At 38.3% G+C, this 19,550-nt stretch overlaps 2 protein-coding genes across 8 annotated transcripts in view; both read right to left on the bottom strand.

Moving 5' to 3' along the window:
- Eif2ak4 (eukaryotic translation initiation factor 2 alpha kinase 4) overlaps positions 1–19,550 on the bottom strand; it is a 103,930-nt gene that overhangs the window by 61,029 nt on the left and 23,351 nt on the right. For 6 of the 7 annotated variants that reach the window (XM_015480841.2, XM_048793304.1, XM_048793303.1 and 3 more), the window contains 5 exons: positions 18,361–18,441; positions 17,230–17,378; positions 7,315–7,430; positions 3,601–3,758; positions 1,590–2,125 (listed from right to left, as the gene is read on the bottom strand). In XM_015480841.2, coding sequence (XP_015336327.1) covers positions 1,590–2,125; positions 3,601–3,758; positions 7,315–7,430; positions 17,230–17,378; positions 18,361–18,441 — 1,040 coding nt within the window. Of the gene's footprint in view, positions 1–1,589; positions 2,126–3,600; positions 3,759–7,314; positions 7,431–17,229; positions 17,379–18,360; positions 18,442–19,550 lie in introns of those variants that run through there. The other variant, XM_048793307.1, reaches the window with a different exon arrangement.
- Positions 8,588–14,291, bottom strand: LOC107138239 (G patch domain-containing protein 4-like). The gene is made up of 2 exons (XM_015480842.2): positions 12,077–14,291; positions 8,588–11,866 (listed from the first exon to the last, which is right to left on the bottom strand). The coding sequence occupies exons 1-2, from the start codon at positions 12,406–12,408 to the stop codon at positions 10,891–10,893; spliced, it is 1,308 nt and encodes a 435-aa protein (XP_015336328.1). The 5' UTR covers positions 12,409–14,291; the 3' UTR covers positions 8,588–10,890.

The raw sequence follows: 19,550 nt of genomic DNA on the forward strand, positions 1-19,550 counted from the left end.
TTTTTTTTTTTTTTTTTTTTTTTTTTTTTTTTTTTGTGGTACTGGGGATTGAACCAAGGGCCTTACACATGCTAGGCTATGTCCCCGGCTCAAACTAATATTTGGGAGCCATTTCTGTAAGACAAGAACTAGGAAAGTTTTATTCCTGAGACTATCATTCTGCTACTAAATGTGAAAAAATATCTTCTAATTAAACCCTCCTGTGCTGTTTAAAAATAATACACAATGCTATTGCTAACTTTTACTAAATTACTCTTGATCAATCAAGAACAGAAAGTTCAAAGTGACACTTTGAAGACTAAAACCATTTTTTCCATCAGCTATTCCATTGCCATATTTGTCATTTCAGCCAAACTCATAATTAGGGTGCACTAAAATAAGTATTTTTAAAGTTCTATCACACTTAAAAGGAATCATAAAAGATTTCTTTAAAAATCTTAAGATTTTTATATACTCTATGGAAAGAATACAGCATACAGAAGAACAAAGTTGATTTCTTTCTACAACTATATGTATATTGTGTCTACTTCTATTTTGTGGTACACAAAAACTACCTCACTTACACATGGTCATATGTTGCTTAACAACTGGGATACATTCTGGAAACATGTCTTCAGATAATTTTGTCATTATGTGAATATTGTAAGTGTGTTTCCAGAAATGAACATGAGCTAAATCATGTCTTTGGATGACACAATCTATGGGACTACTGTAAGTACAGTAGGTTGTTGAAAGAACCTGTTATGTGGCACATGACTATACAAGAGCAAGTACTATTTATAACAAGTAGGATAGTAACAGGGAATAATACCATGGGGTCAGCTGGCAATTGGTAAAGATGAGAATAGGGAAAGAAATGTGAAGGGTAAAAGAAAAGAAATGTAGGGAGTAGACAAAGTGAATTAAAGCAAATAACTGGGAAAAAGAAATTAAAAAAACAAGACAGGGTCAGCCAGAAAGGGAAGAGTCAAAGGGGAAAAAAACAGTCTAGGTCAACTTCTGCAAGAAAGATAGATCAGGAGACTATCTGAAAAATCCAGACAGGAAGGATCTTATCTCCTATTTAACAGAAACTGAGGGAACTTAGCTCTGGCTTGGACCGAGAACAGATATGGCGAAAGTAGAAAATGCTGAATTGAAGAATCCAGACAAAGACTTTAGGCCCAAGGAAAACTTTCCAGTCAATGATTCTCTTAAATCAGATTAAACTTGGTTTTATAATTAAATGTGCACCTGTAATTCACAGGTGCTGAAAAAAGTCTGGCTAGAGTCAGGAAGTCATTTGCTTCTCAAGACTTGGCTGAATGAGACAGCCAAAGAAGAATGAGAACATCACCCTTGAAGCTCTTTTTTAAAAAGGAGGTCTTGTGATGTGATGTGATTCAGCAACCTGTACACTCAGAAAAAGGAATAATTATACCCCATTTGATTCAAATGTATGATATGTCAAGATCACTGTACTGTCATGTGTAACTAATTAAAACAAATAATAAAATAAATAAATAAAATAAAAAGGAGGTCTTGCCTTTGATCTGCATAATCAAAAAAGCAGGAGTAAAACGCAATTAGAAAATTTCAATGACACTCACTTCTTGAGGAAATCTTGAAAGTCGGCTGGTAAGTCACTGGGGATGGTCACAGGGTACTCTCCACATTCCTGTCCTTGGCTGAGGGAGAGTAGCAAAAGGCCAAGATGCCAAACATCCCCCTTCTTCCCTGTTTTATAAGGCAGGGCATTGTCACTAAAACGCACTCGGGTTTGCTCAAACACATCCTCCTTGCAAATGTCCGCTAGGCGTTTAGAAATGCTGTAATCTGTAATCTTGACAGTACCCTCTGCATCTACCAAGACAGTCGATGCACTCAAGACCTTGTGCACCACAGAATTGCTGTGAAGATAATCAAGGCCTGACAAGAGCTGAGCTGCATACTTGCGAAGCTGATGCACAGGGATGGGGCCTAAGTGACTCAGGTGTGTAGCGAGAGAGACCCCATTGATGTGCTCCACTAAAATGTCCACGGTGATGGAGTTGTCTTGCTCTTTGAAATTCATGGCAAAGTATCGTACCACATTTGGATGACTCAATTTCACCAGTGAGTTGAACTCTGTTTCTGCCCCTTGAAGCTGATAAGGAAAAAAATTTAAAAAAAAGATAATATTGGGTAAGTCAGCATTAATGGATGTTTCACTTTAAAAGTGAAGTACTTGAAAGAAAATATACTTTCATGAGAGGAGAAAAAATATTCCCTGAATAGAATAAAGGTGAAAAAAATTCAATTCTTAATTCAAAATCTTAGTGTATAAATACTATAAAATTAGTGAATGGCTTTTAAAATCAACTTATTTTGAGTTAAGCCATGGAGGCAGGGGAACCACTCATTTTAAAATAACCTTTTTTGATTATAATAAAATCACTATAAAAGTTTTTAAAATTAGGGACTAGGGGTATAGCTTGGTAGTAGAGTACTTGCCTACCATGCATGAGACCTGGAATTCAATTCCTAGCACCGCAAAAAGAATTTTTAAGTTAATACAAAGGTAAAAATATCCACAAAGTATCTATATTATCACCATCCAAAAAAAAACTTGTGATTTTTTGCATTTATAGTTTTTCTTTCTAAACATAAGAAAACTCACATTTCTAAACACCAAGATTTATCTGCTTTTTTTCCTTAAGCTTGGTATTATAGATTAATAATAAACTCTTCTTTCAATCCCCAATATTGCAAAAAGAAAAAATCTGCAGTTCCCCCCAAATCAGTTTTGAAGCAATATTTTTAAAGAGTAGAGAAGATATATGTAACTTCAAAAAGCACAACTTTGGGGGCTGGGTTGTGGCTCAATGGTAGAGCGCTTGCCTAGTAAGTGTGAAGCACTGGGTTCAATTCTCAACACCACATAAAAATAAATAAAATAACGGTACTGTGTCCATCCACAACTAAAAAAAAAATTTTTTTTTTTTTTTTGAAAAAGCACAACTTGGGCTTGGGGATGTGGCTCAAGCAGTAGCGCGCTTGCCTGGCATACGCAGGGCACTGGGTTCGATCCTCAGCACCACATAAAAATAAAATAAAGATGTTGTGTCCACCGAAAACTAAAAAAATAAATATTAAAAAATTCTCTCTTTCTCTCTCTCTCTCTTTAAAAAAAAAGAAAAGAAAAAGCACAACTTTGGGCTGGGGTTGGGGCTGAATGATAGAGCTCTTGCTTCGCATGTGTGAGGCACTGGGTTCGATTCTCAACACCACATATAAATAAATGAATAAAAAACGTCCATTGACAACTAAAAAAAAACAATTAAAAAAAAAAAACCCATACAACTTTGAAATAGTTGGAGTGATGGTTGTTAACGCCATAAGGGCTGAGAAAGGAGAGCAAGAAGGCAACTGCAGAAGTTTTGTCCATATTGTGAAGTTCTCAAAGAGGGAACAAGGCTAAGAAAACTTTGAAGAAGATGCTTGCCCTCTAGTCCTCTCTTGGTTAAACAGAACTCATCCACTCTGGATCATCTCGGAGCCCAAACACAGAACTCTTTTGTTCTACCATCTCCATTTACTTTAGATTGGCCTTTTGCTTAGCCAGCCATGATGAATACTTACCTGCTTTTTGCACTTATCAATTTTCTCTCTTTCTTGACTGGTAAGGAAAGGACCAATTTTTTTCTGCCATTGAAGGACCCACTCATACAACAGGACAAAGCTGCCAGTGGCTGTTTCCAATGCATTGTAAACTAATTTTCCAAGTTGTTCATCACTGCCTGCACATTAAATAGACAAGGTAGTTAAATCTCACTGAATGTTTTCTATGCAGGGAAACAAGGGAGGGACTGTATATTCATTCATTCAATAATAGATGCCATGTGCTAACCATAAAAACATGATTCTTTAATAATGTGCTTTGTAAACTACTTTTAGTATTTAACAATGTATTGAGAGTCCTAAAATATTAATTTTTATAAAGGTAAAATAATTGACAATGAGATGCTAGTATCAGGTCAAATAAAGAGAACAATGTTTTATTCTGTTAACCATTATTTACCATTATTACTTTCCTAACCAGTTCACCTTTGCTGGCTATGCTACTGACCTACCTCACATAGCTAAATACCAATTCAAATGACAGAAAGAATTTGGAAATAAAGAATATCCCTCAAGATTATTTCAAGCTGAGTGCAGTGGTGCATGCCTATAATCTCAGTGGCTCAGGAGGCTGAGGCAGTTCAAGACCAGCCTCAGTAACTTAGCAAGGCCCTAAACAACTTAGCGAGACCTTGATTAACATCCTTGGGTTCAATCCTTCATACCAAAAAAAAAAAAAAGATTATTTCATCAGTAGGCTGGGGATTAGCTCAGTGGTAGAATGCTTGGTGGTGGTGGTGGTCGGGGGGGGGGGCGTTGGGAGGAAGGGAATGATTATTCCAACAGTGCAGAGATTAATGTACACTACAGTAGAACTAGCTTTTAGTAAATTTGAAAATATGAATACGCCAATGACTTTCTAAAAACAAACTTTGAACATACCCTGTAAATAAAAACTGGCCAATGTTTTAGAGGGAAGGAAGTTTAAAGCTAGAAAGGGAGACATATTTATTTAGTAATAGGCATATGGTTTCCACTTATATCTGTGAGAACTAAATTTTTGTAACACCAGAAGTTTTCTTATGAAACTCTTCATTTTCACTAAGGACTGGAACAGAAAAGTATCAAAATACTGGAGAAAATGAAAAACACTCTTTTGCTTTATTTTTATTTATTTATTTTTCAACAGTGTCTTACCATGTTGCTGAGGCTGATCTTAAACTTGTTATCATCCTACCTCAGTCTCTCAAATAGCTAGGATTACAGGTTCATGCCATGGGGCCTGACTATTTTGTTTTATTTCCTATTTACCAAATCATAGCATATATAGCACCCTTGGCATTACTGATTCTTCACCAGACAATCTTTTGTTGTAGGATGCTGTCTTGTGCCTAGCCTTCATCCACAGCACACACCTCTGCTCCCAGACTTAACCATCAAAAATATCTGCAAGACTTGGGACACAGATCAACCATAGAACAGTTGCTCCCTCATGGGTGAGGGCTTGATTTTCATCCCCAGCACTACAACAACAAAACAAACAAACAACAACAAAAGAAACTGCAGATATCATCAGATGTCCCCTCAGCTAATAACTGTCCCCAGTTGAGAACCACTGATATGTAGTATTCTTTTTCTTTTAGCATATAAATACTACTTTGATTTTTCTTCATAATGAAGAAAAAAATTTAAGAATACTGATTATTATGTTTTCTACTTGAAAAATGAAAAGTGAAGTAACTTGTATGTATAAAATAAAGTAGTCTTAGCAAAAGTAGTTTGGAGAAATATGGCTATACTGCCTCACCTAAATTTCTTAACTTCAGAAGTAATTCTTACTTCAGAGAAATGCTAATAATTAGAGATTTCAATTAAAATGATCTATTGTATTAGTAACTCCTGAAAGTCTTAGCTTAAGAGAAAAACTCTGATGTTTGAAAATTTGTCAGCCAAAGGAAGCAACCTGAGAAATGTGGGACTATATAGTTTACTGGAGACGAAACGTTAAATGTTTATGAGATGGAGGCTGATGTGATCTACAGCAAGCCTAATTAAATTTGTGTGTTATATAGTTCACTGTCCTGTAATATTCATTTCTCCAATTCGGACTAGGAAGGCACTTCATAATTGCTAGGTTTTGAAAAAAAAATTACAATTTTATTATTGCCACCCTCTTGTCTCTTTTTCCATGATGGAAATGATAAAAGGAACAGAAGAACACACTGCTCTGAAGCTAAAGGAAAATGTTATCAAAAGAACTCTGATTAAAACTCTGTTATATTTTGGTAATGGTCGTTTATATATAGACAGTTCCATAGTGCTTCATCCACATATGTAAGTAAGTTCCTTTTTTTTCTAGTTCTAACAACTTTACATTGAAAAACAAATACTAATTAGTTGGTTTTTTTAAAATAAAAACATATCATTGAACATTAAAATTGAATTAGTTTAGCTTTTATAAAAACACTTTGTAGGAAATTTAGGCATGTTTTAAAAACTAGACTCATTGTGAGAAAACAAAATAAATTATTCACTACTTGATGATTTAATAAAAAAATTCTTCCGTTGTAAATATGCTTCCCAATGAAGGGATTAATTAAGGTGAATTTGTCTAATGAATACCAGTGAGAATAAGAGACCAAGTTAATTTGCCTTCCTGATTTCCCCAGGTTATTAAAGTTAGGGAGCTTGTGTTGTCAGTTTATGAATCTGAAAGTCTCTGAATTAAAGACAGTCTTGGTTCTCAAGCCAACTATCTCTACCATGGTCTTAATTTGCCCAAACAGTTGCTGTGAGTATTGTAGCCCTGTGTATGCAGAGCCCTATACTGTCCAGGCTGCTTTCAGTCAGTGAAGGTTAAATTTCCAGTTCTTAGACTACTCAGATGTTTGGTTCTTCGTCTACCTGTTGCCTATGCCCTGGCAATTCTTTTGCTTATTTGTATCTCCTTAAAGAGAAATGGCATAAAGACTCTGAAGGAAAGCAAATTCCATCTAGATAATATGGCTATCTTTTAACTCTGGCAAGAGTATTCATGGGATTAAAAATCAAAGTCAACTGTCAAATTATCAAGCAAATCTTACACCAATTAGTAGTTACATCAATATGGCTAAGAAAAGACAAGTTACATTTAGGAAGTAGATCCCCAAAACTTGATTTTAATATAAGCAATTCAAATTCTGAATTGCAGAGCCAGCTTTACTCCAAAAAGCTATCCATAGACAAAACTGGTAAATAAGACATAAAAAATAAAGTAATTTTCCTGGCCAGGTACAACATTCCAAGCAAGAAAATGCCAAATCAATGGATATCAACTTAAGAAAATGAGATTTGGTCATTAAACATCAGAGGCATTAGAACCATTTTGTTACACATTTTATTAGTATTAGAAGCACACGACTTAAAATCTGATTGATAATATTTAAACCTTTTTTGTTTCAAAAAGCTTAGATAATTTGATGACAAATTTAAGTTACCTTTATGACCAATTTAGAATTTTACTTATGCTAACAGTATTTCCAACAGCACAGTTTTACTTCCGTTTTATGTTAGGGGAAACCTGAACAACTTCTCATTCCAGTCATGAGGAATGGGAGCTAGAATGACCAACAGCCTGCTTGACAGCCTTCTTTGGACTATGCTGGTGTAGACAACATGGTATCTAGTCCACCCTGTTTCCTCACAATCAGCTTTTGTCATAACAATAATTTAAATTAACTTAGCTAGTTTACTCACCAATACATTTCCCTTTGTGCACCATGAGCTGATCAGGACTACCCACGCAGAAGTATAGGATTTCACAAGAGCCAGGAGAATCTTCACTATTACATAAAGAATACTGACGTTCTCGCCTTAAAAATAAATTTGGACAATGATTTTTTTCTTTAAATTAGGATTAGCATAGGACATTCCTGTTCCTGTGTTCTTCTGCTTAGCCCATTCACACTCCAACATCTGTATTTTGGGAATGGAGCTGAAGGGGCTAATGAGAAAGCTGTTCAACTCCCCTACTTCCCACCACTGCCTTCTCCTCATGGACTCTATAAAGCCCCTGTTCTCAGTTTGTGCTGACCAATATGTGGCTATTTAAATTTAAATTAAATAAAAATTCAGTTCAAGTGTAGTCACTGCATTTAAGTACTCAATCACAACATGTGGCTAGTGGCTACAATATCAAGTAGTACAGATGCAGAATATTTCTAGTGATTAAGATTAGTCCCACATCTCTTCATTCCCATGCACATATATATCTGGAGATAGATCCAAAACAGGGGGTTTTAGAGCCCTCACATATTCCAGGTTCCTACTGGGTCCCAACCATTGAATGCTTATTCATTCTCTCATTTGTGTGTGGTAGATACTCCTTGTTATTTCCTTCTATAACTTCTCCAAAATACTCAAAATCCAACCTCTGCTTTTTTTTTTTAACTTTATTTTTTATTTCTTTATTTTCCTACTTTTCCCCCACTAGATGAGGAACAATAGTTGAGAAGCTACATTATAAAAACAACCACCACCAAAAAAAAAAAAAAAAAAATTGAGGGAGAGGGTTGCACTGAAGAAGTAAGGGAGAAAGCTCTTGATAGTCACAAGTTACATAAGAAATGCTTTGATAAAATCTTACAGTAGTTTTGATTTGCATTTCTCTAATTACTAGAGATGTTGAACATTTTTTCATGTATTTGTTGATCCGTTGTATATCTTCTTCAAAGAAGAGTCTGTTTAACTCTTTAGCACATTTATTGATTGAGTTGTTTTGTGTTTTGGTGTTAAGTTTTTTGAGTTCTTTATAGATCTTGAGACTAGTGCTCCACCTGATGTGGTTATGACAAAAATTTGCTCCTAAAATGTAGGCTCTCTCTTCACCTCATTGATTGTTTCTTTTGCTGAGAAGAAGCTTTTTAGTTTGAATCCATCCCGTTTATCAACTCTTGACTTTATTTCTTATGCTTCAGGAGTCTTGTTAAGGAAATTGGGGCCTATTCCTACATGAAAATTTGGGCCTACTTTTTCCTCTATTAGGCACAGGGTCTCTGGTCTAATTCCTAGGTCCTTGATCCACTTTGAGTTGAACAGCAGTTATCAAGAATACAAACAACAGTAAGTGTTGGCAAGGATGTGGGGGAAAAGGCACCCAGCCTACCCCTACATTAGTGATAAGATTATGTATTATGACACAAGTCTTTTATACCACATATTCTAAATACCAGGGAATAAGAACACATTGTAATTCTGTTTAAATTTCGGCTTTTGAAATTATTTGCGTAAACAGGGAGTACACTGACATTTATGGAAAAAAGAATAAACGCAAAGATTCAAAATGATATGCTAAACTACACAAATTATCCAGAAGCCCTTCAACATCGGCTCTGTCCCCTTCAACAGATGGTGACAAGATCCATTTTAGTCTAGGCCATCTCAATGCCCTTTAGTTGACAGTGTACAAATACTTGATTTTAAGGTGTTTTAGAATATTAACCACCCTATTATGACTGATTCTCACAAACACAGTGTTAGGAGTGTTACAAAAAAAAATAATTAGAATTAAGGGAAAAGTGGAGAAAATTTAAAAAGTGAAAGTGTCAACAAAATGACAAATGTGGCATATGCTACATGAGACAGACAACAGAAATAATTCTGGAGGTTAAAAAATACATCTAGAGTATGAAAAGAAGGTTTTCATCCAAAAAGCTCTGTATATATTGGATGCTTCTACTGTCTACTGAGACTCATCCACAAGTAAAATGTCTTCTCAATGCCATCAGAATCACAGCTCTACTGCAAACAAATGGTGTTTAGAAGCGAGGACACTGATGTCCTCCTCAATGGTCTATTCTGGATATGGAATGTCCATGGGATTTGCAATATTACTAGAAATATCACTCATGTTGTCAGCTTTGTCAACCAGCAGTACCCAATGTACTAAGGAAAGTGTTTAAAACAAAATTGCCAAATAATACTAAACATGTCTTATAAAGGATAGAGAAGTTAACATAATTCAATTTTAGAAGACTAAATTAAATATCTAGGACCTTGATAACAACAACAACACCCTAAAAAAACTGAAAAGGAAAAAAGCAGACAATTGACAGAAAGAAAAGCTGCAAATCATCGAGTGCCAATCCTTCAGAATCTGGCTGCCATCCAAGAGACTGGTCTACCCACACAATCAGAGTGTGGAGGTGCTACAGTCTGGATCTGAGAGGTCCCCCACAGGTTCCTGTGGCTTGGTCCCTAGTTAGGTGCTTTTGGGAGATGGTAGAACCTTTAACGTAGGGCCCAGTAGGAGGTCTTCAGGTCACTGAAGGGGACAGTGGGGACATGGCCCCTTCCTTTTCCTTTTATGACCCAGCCATGAGCTGCTCCACCACACACTTCCTGCCATGATGCATTGCCTTGCCATTGGCCCCAAAGCAATGGAGACTGAAATCTCCAAAAGTGAGCCAAATTAAACTTTGCCTCCTTATAAGTTGATCATCTTAGGAATTTTGTTCCAGTAATAGAAAGCTAACAATATAAGAGGTTGGGATGGGAAGGAGAATCAACTCTGAAATTGGGACTGCAGCAGTCTAAACTTCCTGCCAAACTCACCAAGATGCTAGAAAAAACTCTAGCTATTCAGGATCTTTGTAGAAAAAAAAAAAGGAATTCTTGATATTGTTTGAGGTGAATCAGTCTGTGTCTGCTGGGAACCAAATTGAGAAACAGTAAGCAATGGAGGAACATGGGTTTGGAGAGATGTACAAAGGATCCCCTCACCTCCATCTACATTCCTTATGTTAGTGGTTTCCCAAACTTTTGAGGGGGGCGAGTGGAGAAAATCCCATGTCTTTTTTTTTTTTTTTTTTTTTTGTAGGCTGGGAGCTCAAATTCATATTTATTTATAGTCAATTGGTATAGTGTCAGAAACAAGCAACCTATGAGCTGAATATAGCCCATAACCCCAAATTTATGTTTTTCTTAGCTTTCATGATATTTAAAAACCAAGACCTTTCCTGTCAGTCTACATTTTGGCATATTTTGGTAGGGATGCGCCTGTCTATATTCCTGTTCCCACAGCCCCCAGTCTACCTTGTTCCTTAGCTGCCTGGCTCCTGGGGGCACTCGAGTTCAAGTCTCTGGGTTGGAGGCTGCAGGGAGAGCAGGAGAGACCACGTCCACTCCCTTGACTAAGACGTGGCACTTGTCTCCAGCAGGAGACTGCTATCCTTGAGCTCAGTTGCCTCTTCGGGAGGGGTTCCTCATGTAGGACGCTGACCATGGTCCCTGAGGCTTCAACTGAAAAGGAACTGACTCCAGCTTGAGAGACCGTCAGTCTCTCTTCTTCTGTTTCTTCTTTTTGGTGCTCTGGTCAGTGCTGATTCTCCTTCTCTCCTCCCTGAGTTGCTGCCGCCTCCTCTTCTTACCTCTGTTCTCTATTTCCTCAGTCCTGCCATTGTCACATTCGCAGCTTACATCCGAGACCTCCTCCTCTTTCCTGCACTGCTGTCTCTTCTTCTTGCTTCTGTTACCGCAGGGTGAGCTTCCTGCTTCCCTGGCTGCACCCTCTAGAGCAGTCTCCTCTCTGTCCCCATCAGCTACGCTCAAGTCCTCCTCACGCGGCTGCCTTTTCTTGTCTCTGCGGCAGGGGTCCCTGTGCGCTCTGCTCATCACCTCCTTTCTCCCAACACCACTTGCAGGATCCTTCCCTCTTCCTTCTCCACCCAACATCCCCGTCTCTTCCTCCCCTTCCTCCCCTTCACGGTGCTGTCTCTTCTTCTTCTTCTTTTTCTTAAGAGACTGATGGGTTTGCTCTCTGCTCCAGGGTTCCTCGAGCCCACCGGGCCCCGCAGCCTCGTCCTCTCCACTCTCTACGGCTGTTCCCCCTCTCTCATCTGAGACCTCCTCCTCTTGATGTCGTCTTTTCTTCTTTTTGCTTTTCCTGGTGCTGTGCTCAATGTGTTCTGGGTGCTCCTCATCCACACTGTGCTCAGTTGCTCTAGGCTCTTTCTGTTTCCTTTTCTTTTTTGGGGGGTTGGGGGGCTGGCTTTCAGACTGTGGCTGCGAGGCCTCAGAGACATGGCCTTTAAGATGAGCCAGGAAGGCCTGCTCCTGGGCCTCTAGCCAAGCAAGCTTGGCCTTCATTGTGATCCCAAGACGTGCAGCCTTGTGTGCTGTTCGCCCCTTGCAGGCCTGGAGCAGCATCTCATCAGTCAGGATCTTTGGGGGCCTGGGCCCCTGGCTGTCGTCATTACTGCCACTCTCCAAGTTTCTGTCTGGCTTCTCTCCACCCGAAGTCAGCGTGGCCGTCTAGGAGGGATGAAGTGCGTGGATATGGCCCACTCAAACCCACTACCACCCCTCTTCCTTTTGGAAGCCTCCCAGGAATTCATAGCCTAAGCAGGAATTTGCCAGCCCCCAACTTGCTCCTTGCAGAGTCACAGGTGTGGGGGCCTGCATACTTCAACCTGGCAGAAGGTGGACTGCAGCTGCTGGAAGCAAGCAACCTCGGGTTCATAGCTTCACGAACTTGTGATACAGCATGTTCGGCTTGGGATGATTATGAGTGGTCTTCTTGGAAAGGCGTCTTATCTGCACTCCGTCCTGCCCAGTTTCTACTACCAAGTTGGCTGCAATCTTGTTGAAAAGCTCATTCCACCAGTGGTGTGTGAACTCCTTGGCAGGATCATGTCCCATCCCATGAGTATCTTGCTTCAGAGTCACCTTGATGGCCTGGGTGATGCCATTCTCCTTCCGGCCTAGTCCTTTGCCTTGAGTCCATCCATGCTTTAGCAGCTGCTCCTCAGCAAACTTCATCCCATGACTCTTGACCTCTGGGGTGATGCTCATGGTGGGCAAAGAGGCTCGCCTTTCACCAGAGGAGGAGAAATGACATCATCCCTCCTTGAGAGGTGCTCTCTGCAGAAACATGCGCCACGCCTGACTCGGGCGCCGCCATCTTCTGAAATCCCATGTCTTATACCCTTAGTTATTTCTTCTCAGAACAGATGATTTACTAGCAGTTACCATACTTGGCTTTAGAACAGGGCAAACAAACTAGGAGATAACCTGATTTTGTTTGATGGTAGAAATGTGGGCAAGGACTGAGGAGAACTAGGTCTATACTTTACAAAAGACAACAACACTGAACTATCCACTTCAAAATGGTTAATATTATATCATTTGAATTTTACCTTAATTTTTTTTTTTAAACGTAAATCCTCAATCCTTCATGACTTGAAGGACACAGAAAATAAAGTTCTTTAACAAAAACAAAAATTCAGCAGTGAAGAGCTGGGTCAAAGAGCCAGTTCCTCAATGATCAGGCCTTTAAGTCCTTGCCACCATGTTTTTTCATGCATGTTTTTCTTTTCTCTCTTTCTCTTGCTTTAAGAAGTAGAAATTTTGTGTTTAACAACTAATTTCTTTTGGTATTGGGGATTGAACCAGGGGTGCTTTACCACTGAGCTACATCACCAGCCCTTTTTATTTTGAGACAAGGTCTCAAAATTGACTGGGTCTTGATAAATTTCTGAGACTGTCCTCGAACTTGTGATCCTCCTACCTCAGCCTCCTGAGTTCCTGGGATTGCAGGTATTTGCCACCATTCCTGGCAAAACTAATTCTTGATATACCCCACAGATAAAGAAAAGCAGACTTGCTTGGGGTAAAGAGGCTGCAGACACTAAAGGCACAAAAATCACAATCTCTTGTTTCTTTCTATTGTTTTTCTCTTGTGCCCTCCTTTCCTACATCAGGTCATTTATTGAACAACTACTATGTATCTACCAGGCATTGAGGAAGACACCCATGTATCTTTGCTCTCATGAACTTTTCATTCTCCATTACAAAAAGAAAACAAATGAGTGAGAATTTCATCTAGTGCAAAGTGCTATGCAGAAAAACAGGGGTTGGGTGTGTGAATCAGTGGTAGAGAGCTTGCTTAACATGTACAAGGCCCTGGGTTCCACCCCCAGCGTTACAAAACCAAAACCAACCAAACAACAACCACCATCACCTCCTCTAGCCACACTTTACCTGCCTTTGGTTACCACACAGTTAATCCCAAACAAACAAACAAAAAACAGAAAACGAAAAAAATTAAATAGAGAATCAGATAATAGGTACTAAGCAGAGAAGTAGAGTAGAGGGCAGCTCAGGGGAGGTGTCTCTGAGGAGGTCATACTTCAGGAAAGAACTGAATTAGAAGCAGCAGCCATGCAAAATGACATAGGAAAAGCGTCCTAGGCAGAGTGACAGGCAGAGGCCCTGAGATGAGAAGGTGCTTGGTGTGCTCAAGGAGTGATGCTGTGAGGCAAGGGAGGGGAGAGTGATGGGGAACTAGATGCTAAAACCACTCACTTTTTACTGTGGTTTCCCCAATGTCCATTCTCCACTTGTGGCCAGGAAGAAGAGTCCACAATTGTTTTAGTCAGCTTTTACACTGCTGTGACTAAAAAAATCTGACCAGAACAATTTTAGAGGAGGAACAGTTTATTTGGGAGCTCACAGTTTCAGAGGTCCCAGTTCATAGATAGCCAGCTCCATTCCTCAGGGCTCAAAGTGAGGCAGAACATCATGGCAGAAGAAAATGGCACTTGATGATCACTTGATGACCAGGAAGCAGAGAGAGAGAATCCACTTGCCACATACAAAATATATGCCCCAAAGGCACGCCCCCAATGCCCACCTCCTCTAGACACACACTACCTGCCTTTGGTTACCACACAGTTAATCCCATCAGGTGATTGATTCACTGATTGGGTTAAGACTCTCACAACCCAGTGATTTCTCCTCTAAACCTTCTTGCATCTCATCGTTTCACACATGAGCTTTTGGAAACACCTTACATCCAAACCACAACAACAATGTAAATCAGAAGGTATCGTATTTAGTCCTGAGTAACACCCTTCAAAGCTGCTCATTTATCTTTGTTGACCCACCCTGGTCAACAAAGCCCTCTGTGACTGCCTGCCTGATCCTTCCTGAACTATTCTCTCCATGCCTACTAATTCTAGCCTTACTGTCCTGCTTAATGAGCTTTGAGCACTGCAGGCCCATGCCAGCCTTGGATTAGTCAAACCAACTGTTCTCTGTGCTGAGCTGTTCTCCTTCTGATCTTGGTCTGGCTGGCTCCCTCTCACTTTTTAGAACCAGAACCCCCCACTCTAGATCCAAACTTTGTATGTTTTCCTTCAAACATTCTAAAATGGTCATCCAGCTTTTATTCAACACAGGCCTATTTTATTTCTCTGTGTAGCACTAATCCTTATCTGACATTTCTTTTCTGCTTATGGACAGTTTTCAATGAGAATATAAGCTCCACAAAGACAGTCCTTGATCTCGTTTACCAAATCCCAGTACTCAGAAGAGCGCCTGGCACATAGTAAGTGCTCAATAAGCATTTATTGAATGAATCAGTGAAACATGATTCTAGATTTTACTGCTTTTAGTCATAGTCAGTTCAAATATTGCTGCTAACAATTCAGATGACAAAGACATCTCTATTAAGTCTACCATGTGTATTTATTCACAAAAAGACAAAGTGGAACATTTTGCCTATTTCTTTGACTTTCTAAATGATGAGGACCAATGAACAGCAGGCAAGAAAAAGAATCACAAGTGTACCATGAAGTAATTTGGCACATCAATGACTTTTTATTTTTTAACCAAAGAAGCATTTAAACTACACTTAAGAAGGATTTGATCTTTTCAGTCAGTAGCTAACACAACTACCAATGCAGAGTCCATGTAGGTACATGCAACAAACTTGCCAAACAGATGAAATAGATGACAACTATTTATTGTCAGTTTTGTTCTTAGATACTCATGGAATGTCGTTCCATCCAAGATACATACCTGTCACTCTAAAGGCGTTACATAAAAAGTTGTTCTATCCATGGCAAGAGGAGAGACAATTTCCTGCCTTTTTCTGAATACACTTGCTATCACTGATCTCAAATGCAAGTCTAACCTTGGATCTACTGATCATGGTCAGCCACAAATAAAAACGTGATAAAACATAAAAAAGTTGTTTTTTCCATATCTAAAAAGACATATTTATAACATTGATTTAATTCTGCTATCTCTAACACAATAAGAATTTGCTAAATATTTCCCAGTGAAATTCTCTGACAATTTTTTATTCACTATTAGAACCCAGTTGCAAAAATAATCTAATTTGGTAAGGAGTTATAATCTAATTGGTAAGAAAGTATTCCTCAAAAAGATTGTCACCAGAAACAGTATTAAAAACATCTCTAGGTCTGGGGTTGTAGCTCAGTGGCAGAGTGCTTGCTCATATCCGTGAGGCCCTGGGTTCAATCCCCAGCACTACATAAAAATAAAAAAAAATAAAAATATTGTGTCCATCTACAACTTAAAAAAAATTTTTAAAATATCTCTAATTCACCCTAATAGTAGGTAGTTAAACATTATCAAAATTGTTTCTAAGTTGGTTTTAAAAAAGGACATTAGGGAAAGAACTAAAATGTCTCCTTCTAATAAACAAACTATAACCTGAAATTTTATATAAATCTTTAGTTTGGTACCTAAAATGTTTCTTTTGATAGAAGCAAAGAGTTGGCTTTAAGTGTTGCTTGGAGACTCACAAGAGATAGTTTAAGAGCTGCAGTACCCATACTATTTAATGATGTGCTCATCCTCTCAAATTATATGGTTTCTGCACTAAAATTCCTTTCTACTCTCAAGGGAAAACAGGGAAGACTCCACAGCTTAGTGGGAAAGGATGAGAAAGAACAAGCAGTGTTTTTCATGTGAATTCTGGTAACAGGGAGCAACACAGAAGCCCACTTCAGTAGTGGCAGAGAGGGGCTCCCTTCTCATTTAACTGGTGTTCTACATCTGTGCCCATTTTGGAGCACTCCCCAAATTTGTGGTTGCACCTAAGGAGTTACACACTGAAACATATACAGAAAGCATACAATTTGAGAGGATGATATTACAGATCGAAGGAAAGATTTAAATCATTTATTATATAATAGACAATTAAAAGTCAAATTGAACAGTACCGAAGGCAGAATTGTGAAGTGTTACAGGCTGTTCTAAGGGGGTTTGAGCTATGAAACTGGTTTCATTCAATACACTTGGAAAGCATTAAATGAAAATTTGATTTTGTCCAGTTAACTAATATATTTATATAGGCTTTCTCTCCCTCTCTCCCTGCTCCTCCCTAATCTCTCCCACTCTCTAATCTTAAGGGAAACAGGACTGCCTTTCTTCCCCATTTTAGGCAGATTTATCTGTCCTTGTACACACACCCACTATAGAAACTAAGTAATCCAGACTCTGGGGATGGTACCAGAAGATCTCAGAAATGATTATCTCCCAAATTAACAAATGAATTATAACTTCAACAGAGAACATGCAGAATACAGCCTTTGAATCACATCTTTAAAAGGCCCCTGTTCCTGCTGAAGAGCAGAACCATAGCCTCTGGGACAGGAGTCCCCAGTGTGTCTCCTTTGCTAGCAAAGCAATAAAATTTCTTTCTTTTTTTTTTTTTAAAAAAAAACAACAACAAACAAACAAACAAACAAACAAAAGATTTATAGGCTTAAGAGTCCTATCTGGAAATTTTATCAAAGTTTACCACAAGTTGTTTTGATCCTACAGCTTTCATCCTCCCAGATTAGAATCCCAGGGACTTACCTAGATCTTCCTGAAGAGTTTGTACGGTGTTTACCATTTCCTACAAAATCAGGAGAGCCTCCATGTAGCAAGGCAGCTGTTCTGTGTCCTCCGGGGTCTTTCTTAGAGGTATGGTCTTGGTTTGACAAACTAGCAATTTCTAAACGTTCCTAGAAAAAGAAAAGCATAACCTATTTTAGATGTAAGTCATGTGTGTAAAACAAGCATGGTATGGTATTAGCAATTCAGTATAGAATGCAAATTTTATTTAAGCTGAGTGCTTACAAGTGTAATAAAGCTGAACTCAACTTTTAAAAGTTTAATGCCCAAATATGTACTGAGTCAAGATCTGAAGCCCAGGTTATAGTTTCAAGAGAATTTTATAAATGAAAATGTTTACAATTTTAGAATAAACATAAAAAATTAGGCAGAGGGACAAAAGGAGATGAACAGAAGAAGAGGGGATTCAAAGAGAATGCAGAGTGGCTGACAGGAAGACAGATCAGACACAGGATGAGAGAGTTGGTGGAAAACAAACATCTTAACTTGTGCTCAGCTTTCTACTTTCACATAGGCAGTACATCTGTTTGTGGGAATAATTACATGAAACAGAAAGGCATTATTAATTCTGTTTGAGAGAATGAGCAAAATTTTCTCTGGACTTCTGTAAACATGTATACCTTGTTCTTTAGGACTGAGCTGGAATCAGGGAAAATAAAGAAAAAGCACTTTATCCTTTTTTACCACTGACTTTTAAACCTGTTTTGTCACATCATTCTTTTCCACCATTGAATGAAATCTCTAAAACATGCATATTGTTTCCATTCACTCTTCAGTATGAACAAATATTTTCTAGGTATTAAGAATTCCAGTCCGGGTTAATTAACAAAGCTTCAATCTCCTCTTCCTTGACTCATTTTATAAATTAGTGTAACCCTAAAAGCTTAAATCACTTACAGATGACATAACTTAAAATTCTGCCACCTATTTGGAGAATCTAAAATATACAATACATTTAACTTTGGGGATTTTTTTTCTAAGCTTTACTACTGATAGAAATATGAAAGGAAAAAAATAACATCAATGGAAATAAAACCTTTTTATGTTTAGCAAAATGTAGATTATCTTAGTGTAGCAGAACTGATAGAGTACCTGCTTAACCATTTCCTTCCTTTTTTTCTCTTCTTTTATCTCTTCTTTCCTTCTCTGAATCTCATGAAGGATTTCACGCTTCTGAAATAAATAAAAGCACCATCAGACACCAAACTCTAAAATACATACTATGTGTCAATTCTAAAACTATAGAATTCTGACTTGAATTTCAATATACTTAAGCCCTTTTCTTCTAAGAGACCTGAATATAGAGAACTTTAGTACAAAATGCAGGTCCATCAGTTTTGTCTGAGTTCTTAAGCAATTAGCTTCCTAGCTGAGGTTTTAAGACTGTGTGAGGAGAGTATTATTTTCCATTCTTTACCTCTTCATATGGAGGGACTTTCACTATGGCAAAGCTGCTGAATTCTCCCATCTCCCCACCTCTTATATCTGCCTATCTGTAGGGTACAAGAACTGTGGCTGTCTCTGCCCTAGGGTCTGGGGCTGGCTTGCCAGAGGTGGGTTGAGCTGTCCTCAATACCAGGCACCACACCCACTGGCCATAGACCTGTACCTGCATTTTTCATAAGTCTTTTGGTATAAAAAGTGATATTTTGATATCCATTCTTTTTTGTTAATTCCCTAAAATTCCAGAGTATAAGTATCAAAAGTACCAAGACAGGGCTGGGGGTGTAGCTCAGTGGCAGAGCACTTGCCTAGCATGTGTGAGGCACTGGGTTTGATTCTCAGCACCACATAAAAATAAAGGTCCATTAACAACTAAAAAAATATATAAAAAAAGTACCAAGACACCATAAACTAAAATAGTAATAAGAACTAATAGATAGTTATAGCAGCATACCAGAACAAAACTGTTAGCTAAATATCCACTATCCTCAAATAATATGGAACTGTAAACTTTAAATGATGACCAGGCTACACAATTTAATAGGAGATCATCAGTAAAAAAATAGAGGAACCCACAAAGAGGCAGTGATTACATAAGTTCAGAATGAAGCAGAAAAACAAAAAAAGAGCTAGACACAAGAATCAACAGAAGCTCGGATACAAAAACATATCAAAAAAATTGTGCACCATGATCAAGTAGGATTCATCCCTGGGATGCAAGGCTGGTTCAATATACGGAAATCAATAAATGTTATTCACCACATCAATAGACTTAAAAATAAGAACCATATGATCATCTCGATAGATGCGGAAAAAGCATTCGACAAAGTACAGCATCC

This window comes from Marmota marmota, unplaced genomic scaffold (genome assembly GCF_001458135.2).
Source record: "Marmota marmota marmota unplaced genomic scaffold, marMar, whole genome shotgun sequence".
Taxonomy (NCBI): Eukaryota; Metazoa; Chordata; class Mammalia; order Rodentia; family Sciuridae; genus Marmota; species Marmota marmota.